This window comes from Engystomops pustulosus, chromosome 1 (assembly GCF_040894005.1).
Source record: "Engystomops pustulosus chromosome 1, aEngPut4.maternal, whole genome shotgun sequence".
Taxonomy (NCBI): Eukaryota; Metazoa; Chordata; class Amphibia; order Anura; family Leptodactylidae; genus Engystomops; species Engystomops pustulosus.
Window position 1 is genome coordinate 19,267,126 of NC_092411.1, and position 13,844 is coordinate 19,280,969.

The 13,844-nt window shown below is 42.7% G+C and overlaps 1 protein-coding gene across 4 annotated transcripts in view; it reads left to right on the forward strand.

Annotated features, from left to right (window-relative positions):
- RAI14 (retinoic acid induced 14) overlaps positions 1 to 1,815 on the forward strand; it is an 85,390-nt gene extending 83,575 nt beyond the window's left edge. For all 4 annotated transcript variants that reach the window (XM_072134560.1, XM_072134569.1, XM_072134554.1 and 1 more), the window contains one exon: positions 455 to 1,815. In XM_072134560.1, the coding sequence (XP_071990661.1) occupies positions 455 to 532 (78 nt within the window). In that variant the 3' untranslated portion in view covers positions 533 to 1,815. The remainder of the gene's footprint in view (positions 1 to 454) is intronic.
- The last annotated feature ends 12,029 nt before the right edge of the window (positions 1,816 to 13,844 follow it).

Here is a 13,844-nt window from a genome sequence, read left to right on the forward strand (position 1 = left end):
TGCACCAGCAGCAGAATAGTGAGTGTAGCTCTGGAGTATAATACAGGATGTAACTCAGGATCAGTACAGGATAAGTAATGTCATGTATGTACACAGTGACTGCACCAGCAGCAGAATAGTGAGTGCAGCTCTGGTGTATAATACAGGATGTAACTCAGGATCAGTACAGGATAAGTAATGTCATGTATGTACACAGTGACTGCACCAGCAGCAGAATAGTGAGTGCAGCTCTGGTGTATAATACAGGATGTAACTCAGGATCAGTACAGGATAAGTAATGTCATGTATGTACACAGTGACTGCACCAGCAGCAGAATAGTGAGTGCAGCTCTGGAGTATAATACAGGATGTAACTCAGGATCAGTACAGGATAAGTAATGTCATGTATGTGGCTCCACCAGCAGAATTGTGAGTGCAGCTCTTCGCCCTCTTACTTCTTTTATCTCTCCCCCAGGGCCAAATGGATGAAGACGTTCAGAAGGTGCTAAAACAGATCCTGACCATGTGCAAGAGTCAGTCTCAGAAGATGTGAGACTGCGCCTGACCAGCTCATACAGCACTGCCTCCTAATATTACTAATGCTGGATATCACACGTATGAGTTTCTTCTGTATCAGAAAATGAAGTTATTTTATACATTTTTGATAAGAAACCTCCGGTTCCTCTTAGTATTTTTATTGTGGTCAGTTAGCAACTTGCTAAAGAAATGAAGACTGCTGCTTCCCATAGCACTAATACCCTCCTCTAGTAACACAGATGCCACTCCCCCAAAGTGCAAAAGTGGATTACAACCAAAAATGGCCGCCTTTAAATCATTGTAGACCCGTCTCAGTACAAAATAAATAATGAAATGTATTTACAAAGTGACTAAGATTTCGATGTAGATCATATTTATGTTAAAAAGTCACAAGTGGACAATCCCTTTAAGAACAGATTTTTTTTTAACAAGGGTTGCCTTAGGCTCCTTGAATGCAAATCTGCCTGTTTATGTAGCAAAATTGTAGCAGGGGGTTGACCTAACATGTACCATTCATGAGTCTGGGGCGGTGTCAGTCCAATGGGCCGCCATATTGGCAGACATTTTTCAACACCCATATTTGCCAGAAGATATAGAGAAAAGAAAAAAGTAACGAAAACTTTAAGCAATTTAGGGGAAACCCCCTTATATTGCACCTCATTAATGTAATTTTGCTTTTTAAGGGATAGTCCCTTGAAGTGGGCTTTACAGGGGGCGGGGCTTATGCAAACAACCCCAAATCCATCAGATGGGAGGGGGTGGAGCTTAAAACAATCAGTTATAGGAACATCAATGCCTGGTCTATGTAAAAGATGCTATAACCACTAGCAACTAACCCCACAATGGATTGTAATCTATAAGCGGCCGTAGGGAACCCAAAAATCTGGTTGCCATAGGTAATGGTTTTCCGGGAAATCGTTGTAGCCCATACTCTGGGTACAGACTCCGCCCCTCCCCCGATCACACTAGGTAAAAGTAGCAAAGTCATTTAGTTTTCTATGCAGTAATATTATTTTAGATTGAAAACCTTTTTAATATTATATTATATTTTAAATTTATGTAGCTTTTTTTTTTTTTATTGATTATTGTAAAAAAAAAAAAAAAAAAGTAATTGCTGCTTAATTTTATAGATGGGAAGTAAAATCCATAACTTTGGGTCTGACTTCCCTGAAATGTTAGAAATTATTTTATATACGGTTTATGTATTTGTTATGACGTCTTTTGCCTCGTAACGATGTCTCCGTTGTCACTCCAGCAAAATAAAGGAACAATAAAAAATAAAATAAAATTTCCGAGAAATTACCGGATGTGTTGTGTGGCTTATTATGGTAGTGGGTGTTTAGAAGAGGTTTCTTTACATACTGTTATTACCATATTATATACTATTATATTGCAGCCGGAGCTGAAATCACAATTCTGCTGGTAACAAACCCACAGATGAGCAAATCCCTTCAAAGGAAATCTATTATCACAACCCATCCTGAAAAACCAGGGACATTACTCATAGATCCAGGCACCGGGACTGTGGTATCTTCTTATATTTGTTATCCATGGCCTCCTTCCTTCTAAAATCAACTTTTATAATTATGGTAATGCACCAGAAGGGCCCATGGGATGGTTAACAGAGCCCACTGGTGCTGTAGCTTCACAGGCTGTTACACTGTGCAGGAGCACTTTCTTCCCTCCAACAGTGTAATATTATAGCCGAGGTAGGGGGTAGTACTGATGGGGAAGGGGGGAGGATGAGATGTGCTCTTGCACAGTGTAACAGCCTTTGAAGCTACAGCACGGAGGAGCTCTGGTTATAGCACCGAAACCCCTTATATCTCATTAGCATAATTTTAAAAGTTGAAGGAGGCCATGGATAACACATATAAAAAGATTAGCACAGTCACGGTGCCAGGATCTATGAGTAATGTCGCTGGTTTATCAGGATGGATTTTTATGGTAGATCTCCTTTAATGAAAACTTTCCATTAGCTTTGACTCTTTGAATCATTTATAAGACTCTGCTGCATGGGTTCTAAAGTAGTTGAAATATTTCCATCCAGCCCCGATCATTCCTGAACAATTAAATTTTTGGAGCTCTACTGTCAGAAAAGCTTAATAAGCATATTGGGCACTGATTCTGCCTTGAAACTATGTTAAATAGGTCCTTTACTTCCAGATTGGGGGCCCTGGGAAGGAACAGAGGAACAGTGGGGGCTAGGGAGGAAATTAGAACTTTAACACCAGGATGAAGGACTGTAAAGCAAGCACACGGACATACTGGTGTGTGCCCCCTCTGGCAGGATCCGCTCTTCTTATGTCCTTTTTACACAAAAAAAGTCTCTAAATATTATGCAAATTATCCCGATGGGCTCCGGGCTCAATTAGAAACTATGGAGCCTCTCCAGGGTTTTGTTTAACATCCTTGATCCTGGTGGTAGGTTTCCTTTAAAGGAAGTCTACCATTTGCTTTTATGCATTGTGAACCAATCATACCTTGAGAATGCTGTAGCTGCACTGATGCAGAAACATATCTTGTTTATTCCCTGAACTGAGTTCTTTTGCTGAAAAAACAATTATAAAATTATGATAATGAGTCTTTGTCGCTCCTGTGGCTGCCCCGGCGGTTCTCCTTTTACCCTAATGATACACTACTCCAGAGAATGATGTAATCACTGTGTTGTGCCTGACAGGCAGAAGTAATCAATCGCTGCACCATCCCCCAGCTGTTGTGTATGAGTCATCCAGCTCAGGTTGATTAGTCCTGTCTGGACCGTTCTGGAAGCTCTGCGTGTAATGTGTTTATAAACAGTAGTCAGCCTACACCCAGCTTTAGCAATCGCATTAATCCAGCTGCCATCCACCAAAATCAGACGTTGTTTTCAGATAAAAGTTTCTTTCTTTATTGGATTCATATAAAAATAGTTATTGGACAAACATTGTGTGATATCCAACGCGTTTCAGGCACCAATTGCGCCCTTAATCATGGACCACCCAGCTTTCCCAAGGTTTCCTGAAGGTTATAATTGATTTTTGAGCAAAACCGCTTGGTTCAGGGATTAAACAAGATATGTTTCTGCATCAGTATAGCTACAGCATTCTCAAGGTGTGTTTGGTTCACATTGCATAAAAACAAATGGTAGATTTCCTCTAATGGAGTCAGTGGAACAATGACTATTAAAGTTGGAGTTGGTTTAAGATCCTCTTAAAGGGGTTGGCCATAGTTTTATTGTTGTATAACATGCTGATCAGCGAGGGTCCCCACTGTACACAAGTATGGGTGACCCCGCAGGAATGGAGCAGCTTGGTATCAGGATATGGAGGCCAGTGATATCTTAAAAATGGAGATAAATGGTGCATCCTAGACAACTGCACAGATCAGTCTCTTAAAGGGATTTTACTACTGCAAACACTGATCCTCTAGCCAAAGTAAGTCATAACAGTCAGCAATTGAGCACTGTCACCCACTTTAATGTGAAACCTCACCTACTAACCTATAAAAAAAATCTCTACCAAATTAAGGGAAATTACTCTTCTCACTTTATTTTCACGAGACGAGTCAAGTTTAGAGGCTGCAGGGGGTGTGTCACTTCAGAAGCCCCTATCTCCTGTTCTGTAGCACCTAGAAACATTAAAGATAAAGTCAAACTTTCTGGCTTGTTACTTTGTGAGCTACAGAACCAGAGATACAAACAGCTAAAGACAGAATTGAAAATTCAAGCAGCAGATAAAGATCCAGTTCCTGCATATTTTTAACTGCCTGTATCTGTAAGCTTAAAGGGATCTGAAAGATGAGATTCTTTATCTTTAACCCCTTACCGACATGTGACGTAATAGTACGTCACATGTCGGGTCCCGGTGCATGGAGAGGGCTCGCGGGCTGAGCCCTCTCCATAGCCGGTAAGTGTTTGCTGCATATTTCAGCAAAGGCATACCGGTAACACCCGTGATCGGTGCCGGGCATGCGCCGCCATCTTTCCATGGATCGTCGCTTCCCGTGACGTCATCGGGGAGCGGCGATCCGTCGCCATGGTAGCTTCGGGTCTCACGAAGACTCGAAGCTACTTCAGGTTAACCCATTCATTACCAAGTGCTGTCAGCACATGGTAATGTATGAGTAGTAAAATCCCCATATACTGCCATACTGTAGTATAGCAGTATATGATAGGATCGATCAGACAACCTAGGGTTAAAGTACCCTAGGGAGTCTAAAAAATAGTAAAAATTAAAATTAAAAAAAAGTTAAAATAAAAAAATTATAATAAAAAAACCCTAAAAATTCAAATCACCCCCCTTTCCCTAGAACTGATATAAATATAAATAAACAGTAAAAATCATAAACACATCAGGTATCGCCGCGTCCGAAAATGCCCGATCTATCAAAATAGGATAACGGTTTTTCACTGCGTTTAACCCCGTAACGGAAAATCGCGCCCAAAGTAGACACTTAAAAAAAAAATTTAAATTCTATAAAAAGTGATCAAAAGGTCGTACAGTCCTAAAAATGATAACATTGTAAACGTCATCAAAATCCGCAAAAAATGACACCTCCCACAGCTCCATGCACCAAAGAATGAAAAAGTTATTAGCCCCAGAAGATGGAAAAATCCCCCCAAAAAAATTTGTACAGGAGGTTTTAATTTTTTTAAAGGAATGAAAACATTATAAAACCTATACAAATTTGGTATCCCCATAATCGGACCGACCCAAAGAATAAAGTAGACATGTCATTTGGGGCGTACAGTGAAATCCGTAAAATCCAAGCCCAGAAGAATACGGCACAAATGCGTTTTTTTTCCAATTTCACTGCATTTGGAATTTTTTTCCCGCTTCCCGGTACACGGCATGAAATATTAAATACCATCACTATGAAGTGTAATTTGTTACGCAGAAAATAAGCCGTCACACAGCTCTGTACATGGAAAAATAAAAAAGTTACAGATTTTTGAATGTGGGGAGTGAAAAATGAAAACGCAAAATGGAAAAAGGGCAGCGGCGGGAAGGGGTTAATATGACACCAGTAGCATGTTTCTAGGTGCTAAAGAACATAAGATAGCGACTTCTGAAGTGACACTACCCCGGATAAACTTGACTCATCTTATGTGAAAATGGGATGAGAAGAGTCATCTTTGCCTGAATTTTGGGGGGATTTTTTATTGACTAATGGAGATTTCCCATGAAAGAGGGAATTTAGAAAGTACGTTCCATCCCCTACCTGAGGGGCTGGTAGTTTAGTGGGGTAAAACCTGGGGACATGTTCTCTTTAAAGTAAAAAACGTATCCCCTATCCTGTAGATTAAGTGTAATATAGTGGGGAACCCTCGTTAAAGGGGCTGTACGGTCCTGCATCATTAGGCTTGGCTAATCTGTCTTTAATGCAGAGGAATATCACTTATTACTTATATGCAAATGAGCATTTTGGTGCAGCATGGGTGTGGCCACAGATCCCCCTGCTCCCCCCATGACCCAGAATTTAGGGCCTGCATTGCCCCAATCAGTGAAGGTCACCTGTTTGATTTTATGAAAGGACGGCACGGCGGCTGAGTGGATAGAACTTCTGCCTTGCAGCGCTGGGGTCCTGGGTTCAAATCCCACCAAGGTCAGTGTTTCCAAAGAGTTTTTATGTTCTCTGTGTTTGTGTGGGTTTCCTCCTCCAGTTTCCTCCCACACTCCAAAACATACTTGTAGGTTGATTAGTTTGTGAGCCCCTTGGGGACAGGGACCGCTTTGTGCAGCGCTGCGTAATCTGTGTGCGCTTTAAAGAATTATCATGATTATGTCTCAATTCAGGCAGAAAGCAAAAATCCATACGATCCCCGTGTGCAAGGCATTGTGGGAGCTTAGATACACGCTCAGTTATTAGGATACATGACGTCAGAGTTTAGATCATCTCTAATGCGTTGGTTGTGAATGGAGAATAAATTCTTTAAATTCTGTCAATTACATTTTATTGGGTCCTGTATACACAGATGCGCCCCCTGCAGGCTAATGGCTCCAGCTTCACCCCTCTGGGGGGTCCCTGCTCTGTGCAGCCATCACTATATAATTCATAGAGAAGGCAGCGAGGACCCGGACATCCCATGTCACAGTCTCTCCGAGTTATCAGAGACGCCTCACGTATAAAACTGCAGGGAAAATTTAAGAAAAAACCTCCCTGTCTTGTTACATCATCGTCAGCGAGGCCGAATTCACCCGCTGAAAGTTTAAGGTAAATCAACTTGTATTAGGAACCTGTACAAGGAGCAAATGAGCGGAAAACACGGTGTGACGGATCCGCCGCTAGTACATGGGAGACCGGCGCTTAAAGGGTGGATAAGAAGTGACAAAAATATCACCAGAAAGGGGGTGAATGTTATTTGCTAAAGGTTTTTTTTTATTAAAATAGACATTTAAAATAATTCTACCATCAGAATCCATCCTGATAAACCAGGGACACTAATTATAGATCCAGGCACCGTGACTGTGGTAATCTTCTTATATTTGTTATCCTTGGGCTCCTTCCTTTTAAAATCAACATTTAAAATTATGCTAATGAGCCTGAAGGGCTCTGTAAAGTGTTACCAGAGCCCCTCCATGCTGTCGCTTCAAAGGCTGTTACACTGTGCACTTTCCCCTTACACTGTTCTGAAACTTCCTTTGCTGCAGTGAGATGACATAAGTCAGAGAGAAGGGGCTGGGGGAGACAGTGTAACAGCCTGTGGAGCTACAGCACAGAGGGGTTCTAGAAACTGTCTCCGGAGACCTTCAAGCTCATTAGCATAATTTGTGCAGTAGCTCCGGCTTCGCAACCTAGTATGCGCAGTCACCAGGTCAAGCGCGGACGAGTTTGTGCAGCTACCAAGACTTGGTTGCTCAAGATATAGCAAGAGGATTGAAAGAGGCTACTGGGGCGTGGAGTAGCCGCTCTGTGTAGCTTCAGCTCCAGCTAGACCACGCCCAGTAGCCACTTTCACATATTTGCATATTAGGGTCATAAAACTTTTTAAAACTTTGCTGGCACTGAAGGATTAGCCCTAAAAAGATAGACCTAATAGATAGATCAGATATGGTAGGTTTCCTTTAAATGCCTGATCTGGGGGGTCTGACAACACCCCTCACACTCTGCAGTCAGTAATAGACGGCTCCCATCACTGAGGCCAGTGCTTAGTGATCCATAGAAGTTACACCAGCCCCTACCATTACCTTGGTACCTGCCACCACCAGGGATGCTGGGAAGAGGAAGTACCATCCAGTAAGCAACCTCCTATAGATGGGTAGAAAATGTGGCAGCCACGGGCTGGAATTTTTAGGATGGGAAAACCCAACAACCATGAGCCTCATTGTCTCTGACTTTCCCGGTAACATCCCTGGTGGTGTAGGGTAGTGAACATATAACATTCTTGATGGTCTTGAGCAGCTAAGGTAACATCATGGGTCACCTCAGGGCGCGTTCACACGTTGCGTTTTCATTGCGTTTGAAACGCATATACAACAGCTGATGTGAGGTAATTTGCCTAATTACATTACCGTTTACGTTCGTAAACGCAATGTTAACGCAAGCTGTTGTATATGCGTTTCAAACGCAATGAAAACGCAGGTCAAAACGCAACGTGTGAACGCGCCCTCAGATAGTAAAGTTACTGGGGCTAAGATTGTTGGAAACTTCCCTAAAAGTGCTCTGCCTGTGTATAATGCTGAGTGATACAGATTCGTTAAGAACGTGCGCCAGAAATCATGAATCTTTCGCTTCCCTGCACTGGCCAGACAGAGTTCACCAACTTTTTTGTGATGCACCTTTAACATAAGCCGTGCGACAGACTTTGCATGTTAAATACGGCGCACGCTTCCGCTCCCTAATTTGTGTTGCATGATGCCTAAATGCAGCTGCGCCACAAAAGGGTCGCGTGCAACACAAATGTAGCGCAGACACTTGTGCGAGCCATTTACACCTAAAGGAACTTGCAAAGAACCGTCAGAAAACTGGCGCACGGCCCTTAGTAAATGTGCCCCAATATCTCGAGTCCTCTAGGGCAGTAAGGGGTTAATAAGAAGTGCTGGGCAGAGCATTGACATGATGAGGAAGTAGTACACAGCCCTCATGTGTATGAATGGAGGATCATGTGACAGGGAGTCACCAATAGTAACGGCACTGCGATGAGTTGGGTACGTTACACGAGATAAGAACAGAAGCCTATAGAAAGGGTTGTCTCATGTCATGAACCTCGGGGCAACTCAGGACCCCTCAATGCGCCAGGACCACCGCTGATTGGTGGACATGATCTAACTTCATGTCTTCAATGTGTAACAAAAAGTTTCCTTATGTTTCCACCTCTATCCCCCCCCCCCTCCATGTATCAGATTGTTTCATACATGTTACCGTGCTGCCACCTTATGGCACCTGAGGGGTATTGCAGTGCACTGTTATTTGCTCATTGCTGAACTCTTCATGGAGAGAAGATATTTGGGACCCCAAAATAGACATGTTGGTTTTTTTTAAACGTATGCCGACCCTGTCCAATTCTCGTCGGCTAAGGAAAGCTAGCACCAGGGATCTACTCACCAGAGTAGATCCAGGGCAGATTCCCCCGGCAGGTGTCTTCCAGAGGGGGGTCTTTGGTGAAGGAGGTTTGCCCATCTTTAAAGCTAAAATCCATGTAATAAGTCTGGAAAGGCTACAGGGTCTTCCCCCTAGCCCCTGCGGAGCGCCCTCTTGTGTATATGTGATATAGGAGGAAGCTGGCAGCGCGGCCAGCGCAGAAGCTCCGGGTCCCCTGGAAGCCGCACGCTACCCTGCAGGTGCAGAGATTACAGGTGATAGTTTTCCTTTAACTGAAAAACTTCTCCTGGGCCACAAGTGTTTATGGCGTTTATGGGACAACCGTAGCCAATCAGTGACCTCAGCCAGCCCTAATGGCGTAAATACAAATACACTTTTGAAACTCCCAAAAAACTCCTTTAATATCTCAACAGTTTTTTTTCCCCCATTGTCGTCTTCCAGGAACCAATAATGTTATAATTCAGGTTGGGCAGCAGCTCAAATCACAGCACAGAGCACAGCAGTGTGAGGACGTAACCCCCCCGCCAGCGCAATTGGAGAAGCTACAATCCCGGGAATATAAATGTATATATATCACAGTCCTGTTTCTGCTAACAACATACACAAAGGTCTGATTACACATCTCTCCAGGGACAATGCTTAACACTGGCTGCAGAGAGCACAGAGCACAGCAGTGTGAGGGCATGCCCATAGTGCATTTGGAGAAGATACAATCCTGGAATATAAATCCATATATCACAGTCCTGCTGCTACTAACAACATACACTGAGGTCTGATTACACAAAGATTACACAGCTCTCCAGGGACAATGCTTAACACTGGCTGCAGAGAGCACAGATCACAACAATAACAATATACATCTTTTATTAAAAAAAGGCTAATTCTCTGACACTGTAACTTTCTCATACTTTGGTGTATGGGACTGTGTACGGTATACTTTGTAGAGGGACCAGAAGACGTTTTCACTGATCTCGTTTTAGGAACTGTACTACGATTTGATTACCGTATTTTTCGCACTATAAGGCGCACAATAAATCCTTTGATTTTCTCAGAAATCAAAGGTGAGCCTTATAGTCCAGTGCGCCTTATATATGAACCGTACTTACAGACAACAGCTGCCTTTTACTGTGCACAGGTCTGCCACCTGCTGGTCATTCATCCTTATAATCCGGTGCGCCTTATATATGAGCCTAGACCTTTTAGCAGGCATTTATTGATGGTGCACCTTATAATCCGGTGTGCCTTATTAGTGCGAAAAATACTGTACTATTAATTCCTTTTTTGGGGTGATAAAAATCAAATCTAGGAGTAATGTCCCTGGTTTATCATGACTTGGGTTTTCTATGGTTTGCATACAAATCAAATTTTGGGCTAGAGAAAGAGGGGCAAAAAAACCCCACGTTTATTGTCGCACCTTTTGCATCATTTAAAAAAAAAACACAACTCATCCTACAAAAAACAAGTTTCATTAAATGGAATATTTCATTCTATGCCAATGCTTCTTGGTGCACGAATGATGTTATTATTAGAGACTGTATTACAGGTCCATGGTGACATCTCCCACTTTTCTATACTCCGGTTTTCAATATGGAGATGATATTACGGTGTTATTGTGGAGGCTGCTGATGTAGGGTCACATGACCAGACTCCGCCAGCGTCCTCCACTGAATAAAGCTACATGTGCTGTTCTCAGGCCTGTGTCTCATTAGTGTCTAATCAGTTTCTGAGCCATATGTCCGTCAACCAAACAAAAAGGAAGGCTGCTAAATAATGGCACTAGCTGGCCCCAACCCCTTTAACAGAAATCTAACATGAAAATTCATGATAAACCAGGGACATTACTCATAGATCCAGGCACCGGGACTGTGGTAATCTTCTTATATTTGTTATACATGGCCACCTTCCTTCTAAAATATACTTTTATAATTATGCTTTTATGAGTAAACGCCCCTGGATTATGATGATGCCCCGCCGTTCCAGGTGGTAGGGAGAATATCCCCCGCAGTCCCACTTCCTCTTCTCTCCGAGGCTCAGAGATGACAAGGAGGAGGGGCGAGGCCTGGAGGGGAGGAGCTACGGCTGGTTGACAGCAGCCCCTCCTCATCATATCAGAGCCCCTGGGAAAAGAGGAAGCAGGACTGCAGGGGAATGATGGAAAGGTAAGTAAGGGTTTTTTTGGTTTAATAATCAGGACATGGGCCACAATATTCATAGGATGGAGGAGGACAGGAGCCACAATATAAGTGGGAATGGAGGACAGGGGTGACACAATATAAGGGTCATGGAGGACAGAGGCCACAATATGAGGGGCAAGGAGGTCAGGAGGCCACAATATGATGGAGGACACGATATGAGGAGGATGGAGGATGACAGGAGGTTACAATATAAGTGGGGATGGAGGATAGGGGGCCATAATATGAGGGAGAAGGGAGATCACAATATGAAGAGGATGGGGAGGCCACAAAATGAGGGAGGAGGACAGGTGGTCACAATATGAGGGAGAAGAGAGGCCACAATATGTGAGGAATGGCGGGCAGGGGGCCAGTATCGGAAAGTGAGTCACAATATGAGGTGAAGAGGAGATAAATCAAAGTGGTGGAACAAATGTAAAGGGAGGATAAAGAGGGGGTATTATACATACGGTACCTCCCAACATTTCTGGAAGGGAAAGAGGGACAAAATCCCCTTAAGCCACACCCCCAATCACTCCCTGGCCATGCCACAAATTTTTACCGTATTATAATAATAAAAATCATCTTAAAATTTTTTTTAATGAGGTTGGGATTTGAACCTAGAACCTGCACAGTCCATGTGCCATAAACACACAGAGACTCTATCCATTACAGGCTCAGCAGATAGCAATTAGTTGATTTTTGGTAACTAAGAGCTGGTAGCTGTTACTGTTACACTGACACAGTGACTTAATGCCCTGATATATAGAGAGGGATCTTCTCAGAGGTTATTATTGTAATTATTGAGACAATTATTAGTATTTTTACTATTATTATGGAGATGATTATTATTATCTTTACCATAATTAATAATCGTCTCCATAATAATACAAATAATAAAATTTAGAATAATAATAATTGTCTCCATAATTACAATAATAATCTCCGAGAAGATCCCTCTCTATATACCAGGGCATTAAGTCTGTGTCACAGTGTAACAGTAAGGCCTCTTCCACACTAGCGTTGCGTTTCACGTCAGGGTGCAATGCGTGAAAAACTGACGTTTTTGGCTGCGTTTTTGTTCCATTTTTCCTTGGAGTAATTAGCGTTTTTTGCGTTTTTCACGCGCGTGTTGTTAGCGTTTTTTTGCGTTTTCGGCGCATTTTTCACACGCGAGTCAATGGGAGAATCGAGCATTTTTCAAAGGGACCATGGTTTGGGATCAAAATGGGTTATTTAATTGAAAAATAATGTCTTCTGATAAGTTGCAAACATCTGCGATCTATTCTTCACTGTTCCCCGTGTATATTATCTCCCGACAAGTTAGCAGATGTGAAGAACAGTGAAGAATAGAATAAAAACAGTGAACACAGGATCATTTAAGAGAAAAACACAGTGCAGAACACAGTGCAGAATAGATTACAGATGTTCGGCACATCTGCTTACTTGTCGGGAGATACGCGCGGAACGGTGCGGCCAAAATAGCATGTGAAGAACAATATATATGTGTGTGAAGAACAAATTGCAGATGTTTAAATACATCTGCAATGTGTTCTTCACACATATATATTGTTCTTCACATGCTATTTTGGCCGCACCGTTCCGCGCGTATCTCCCGACAAGTAAGCAGATGTGCCGAACATCTGTAATCTATTCTTCACTGTGTTCTTTACTGTGTTTTTCTCTTAAATGATCCTGTGGTCACTGTTTTCACTGTGTTCACTGGTTTTATTCTATTCTTCACTGTTCTTCACTGTGTTTTTTTAATTAAATGATTGTTCGCGAGCAGGGGAAATACTGTTATTCTGGTCACCTAGCAACCCTTACGTTTAAAACGCATTGCACTCGCATTGCACTTGCAATGATTGCGAGTGCAATGCGTTCTTGATGCATCTCCATAGACTTGAATGGGGCGTGAAAATTGCGCGTGACTCGCAAAAATAGAGCATGCAAACGAACGCAAGCACGCGCGTCAAAAACAACGCTAATGGAGAAAGAGCCATTGAATACAATGGGACAGAGTGCAATGCAAGTTCTGCGCGTCAAATGCACGCGCAGAACTCGCGCGTGAAAAACGCCAGTGGAGAAGGGGCTTAACAGCTCTTAGTTACCAAAAATCCCCTCATAGGTAATCACTGAGCTCATAGCTTAGTGGTTCTGTGTCTCTATGGCAGAGAGCCTGGGGTTTGAATTCCGGGCTGGGCAAAAATAATTGAAACTTGTATCTGGGGAATCCCTAGGAGATGTGACCATATATGGACAGATCGTGATCTCTCCCTGATGTTCCCTGCTCTCCGCTAACCCGACACATCTCTCAAAAGGATTCCCTGCCTGATGTCTGTAGAACCCATTCAGTATCGCAGGTTCAGGCTTTGAAAGTATTTACTATGCGGACACAGAGCCGGGACAGCAAAAGGTGCGACAATAAACGTGGGGGGTTTTTGCCCCTCTTTCTCTAGCCCAAAATTTGATTGGTATGCAAACCATAGAAAACCCAAGTCATCCCGAAAAAAACAAGTCCTCAGATAACTTCACTGACAAAAAGTTATGACACAAACAAGTCACACAAGCAATTAATTGAAAACGTTAATATGAAAAAAATTTAAAAAAAAAAGAAGAAGAAAAACAAGCCGG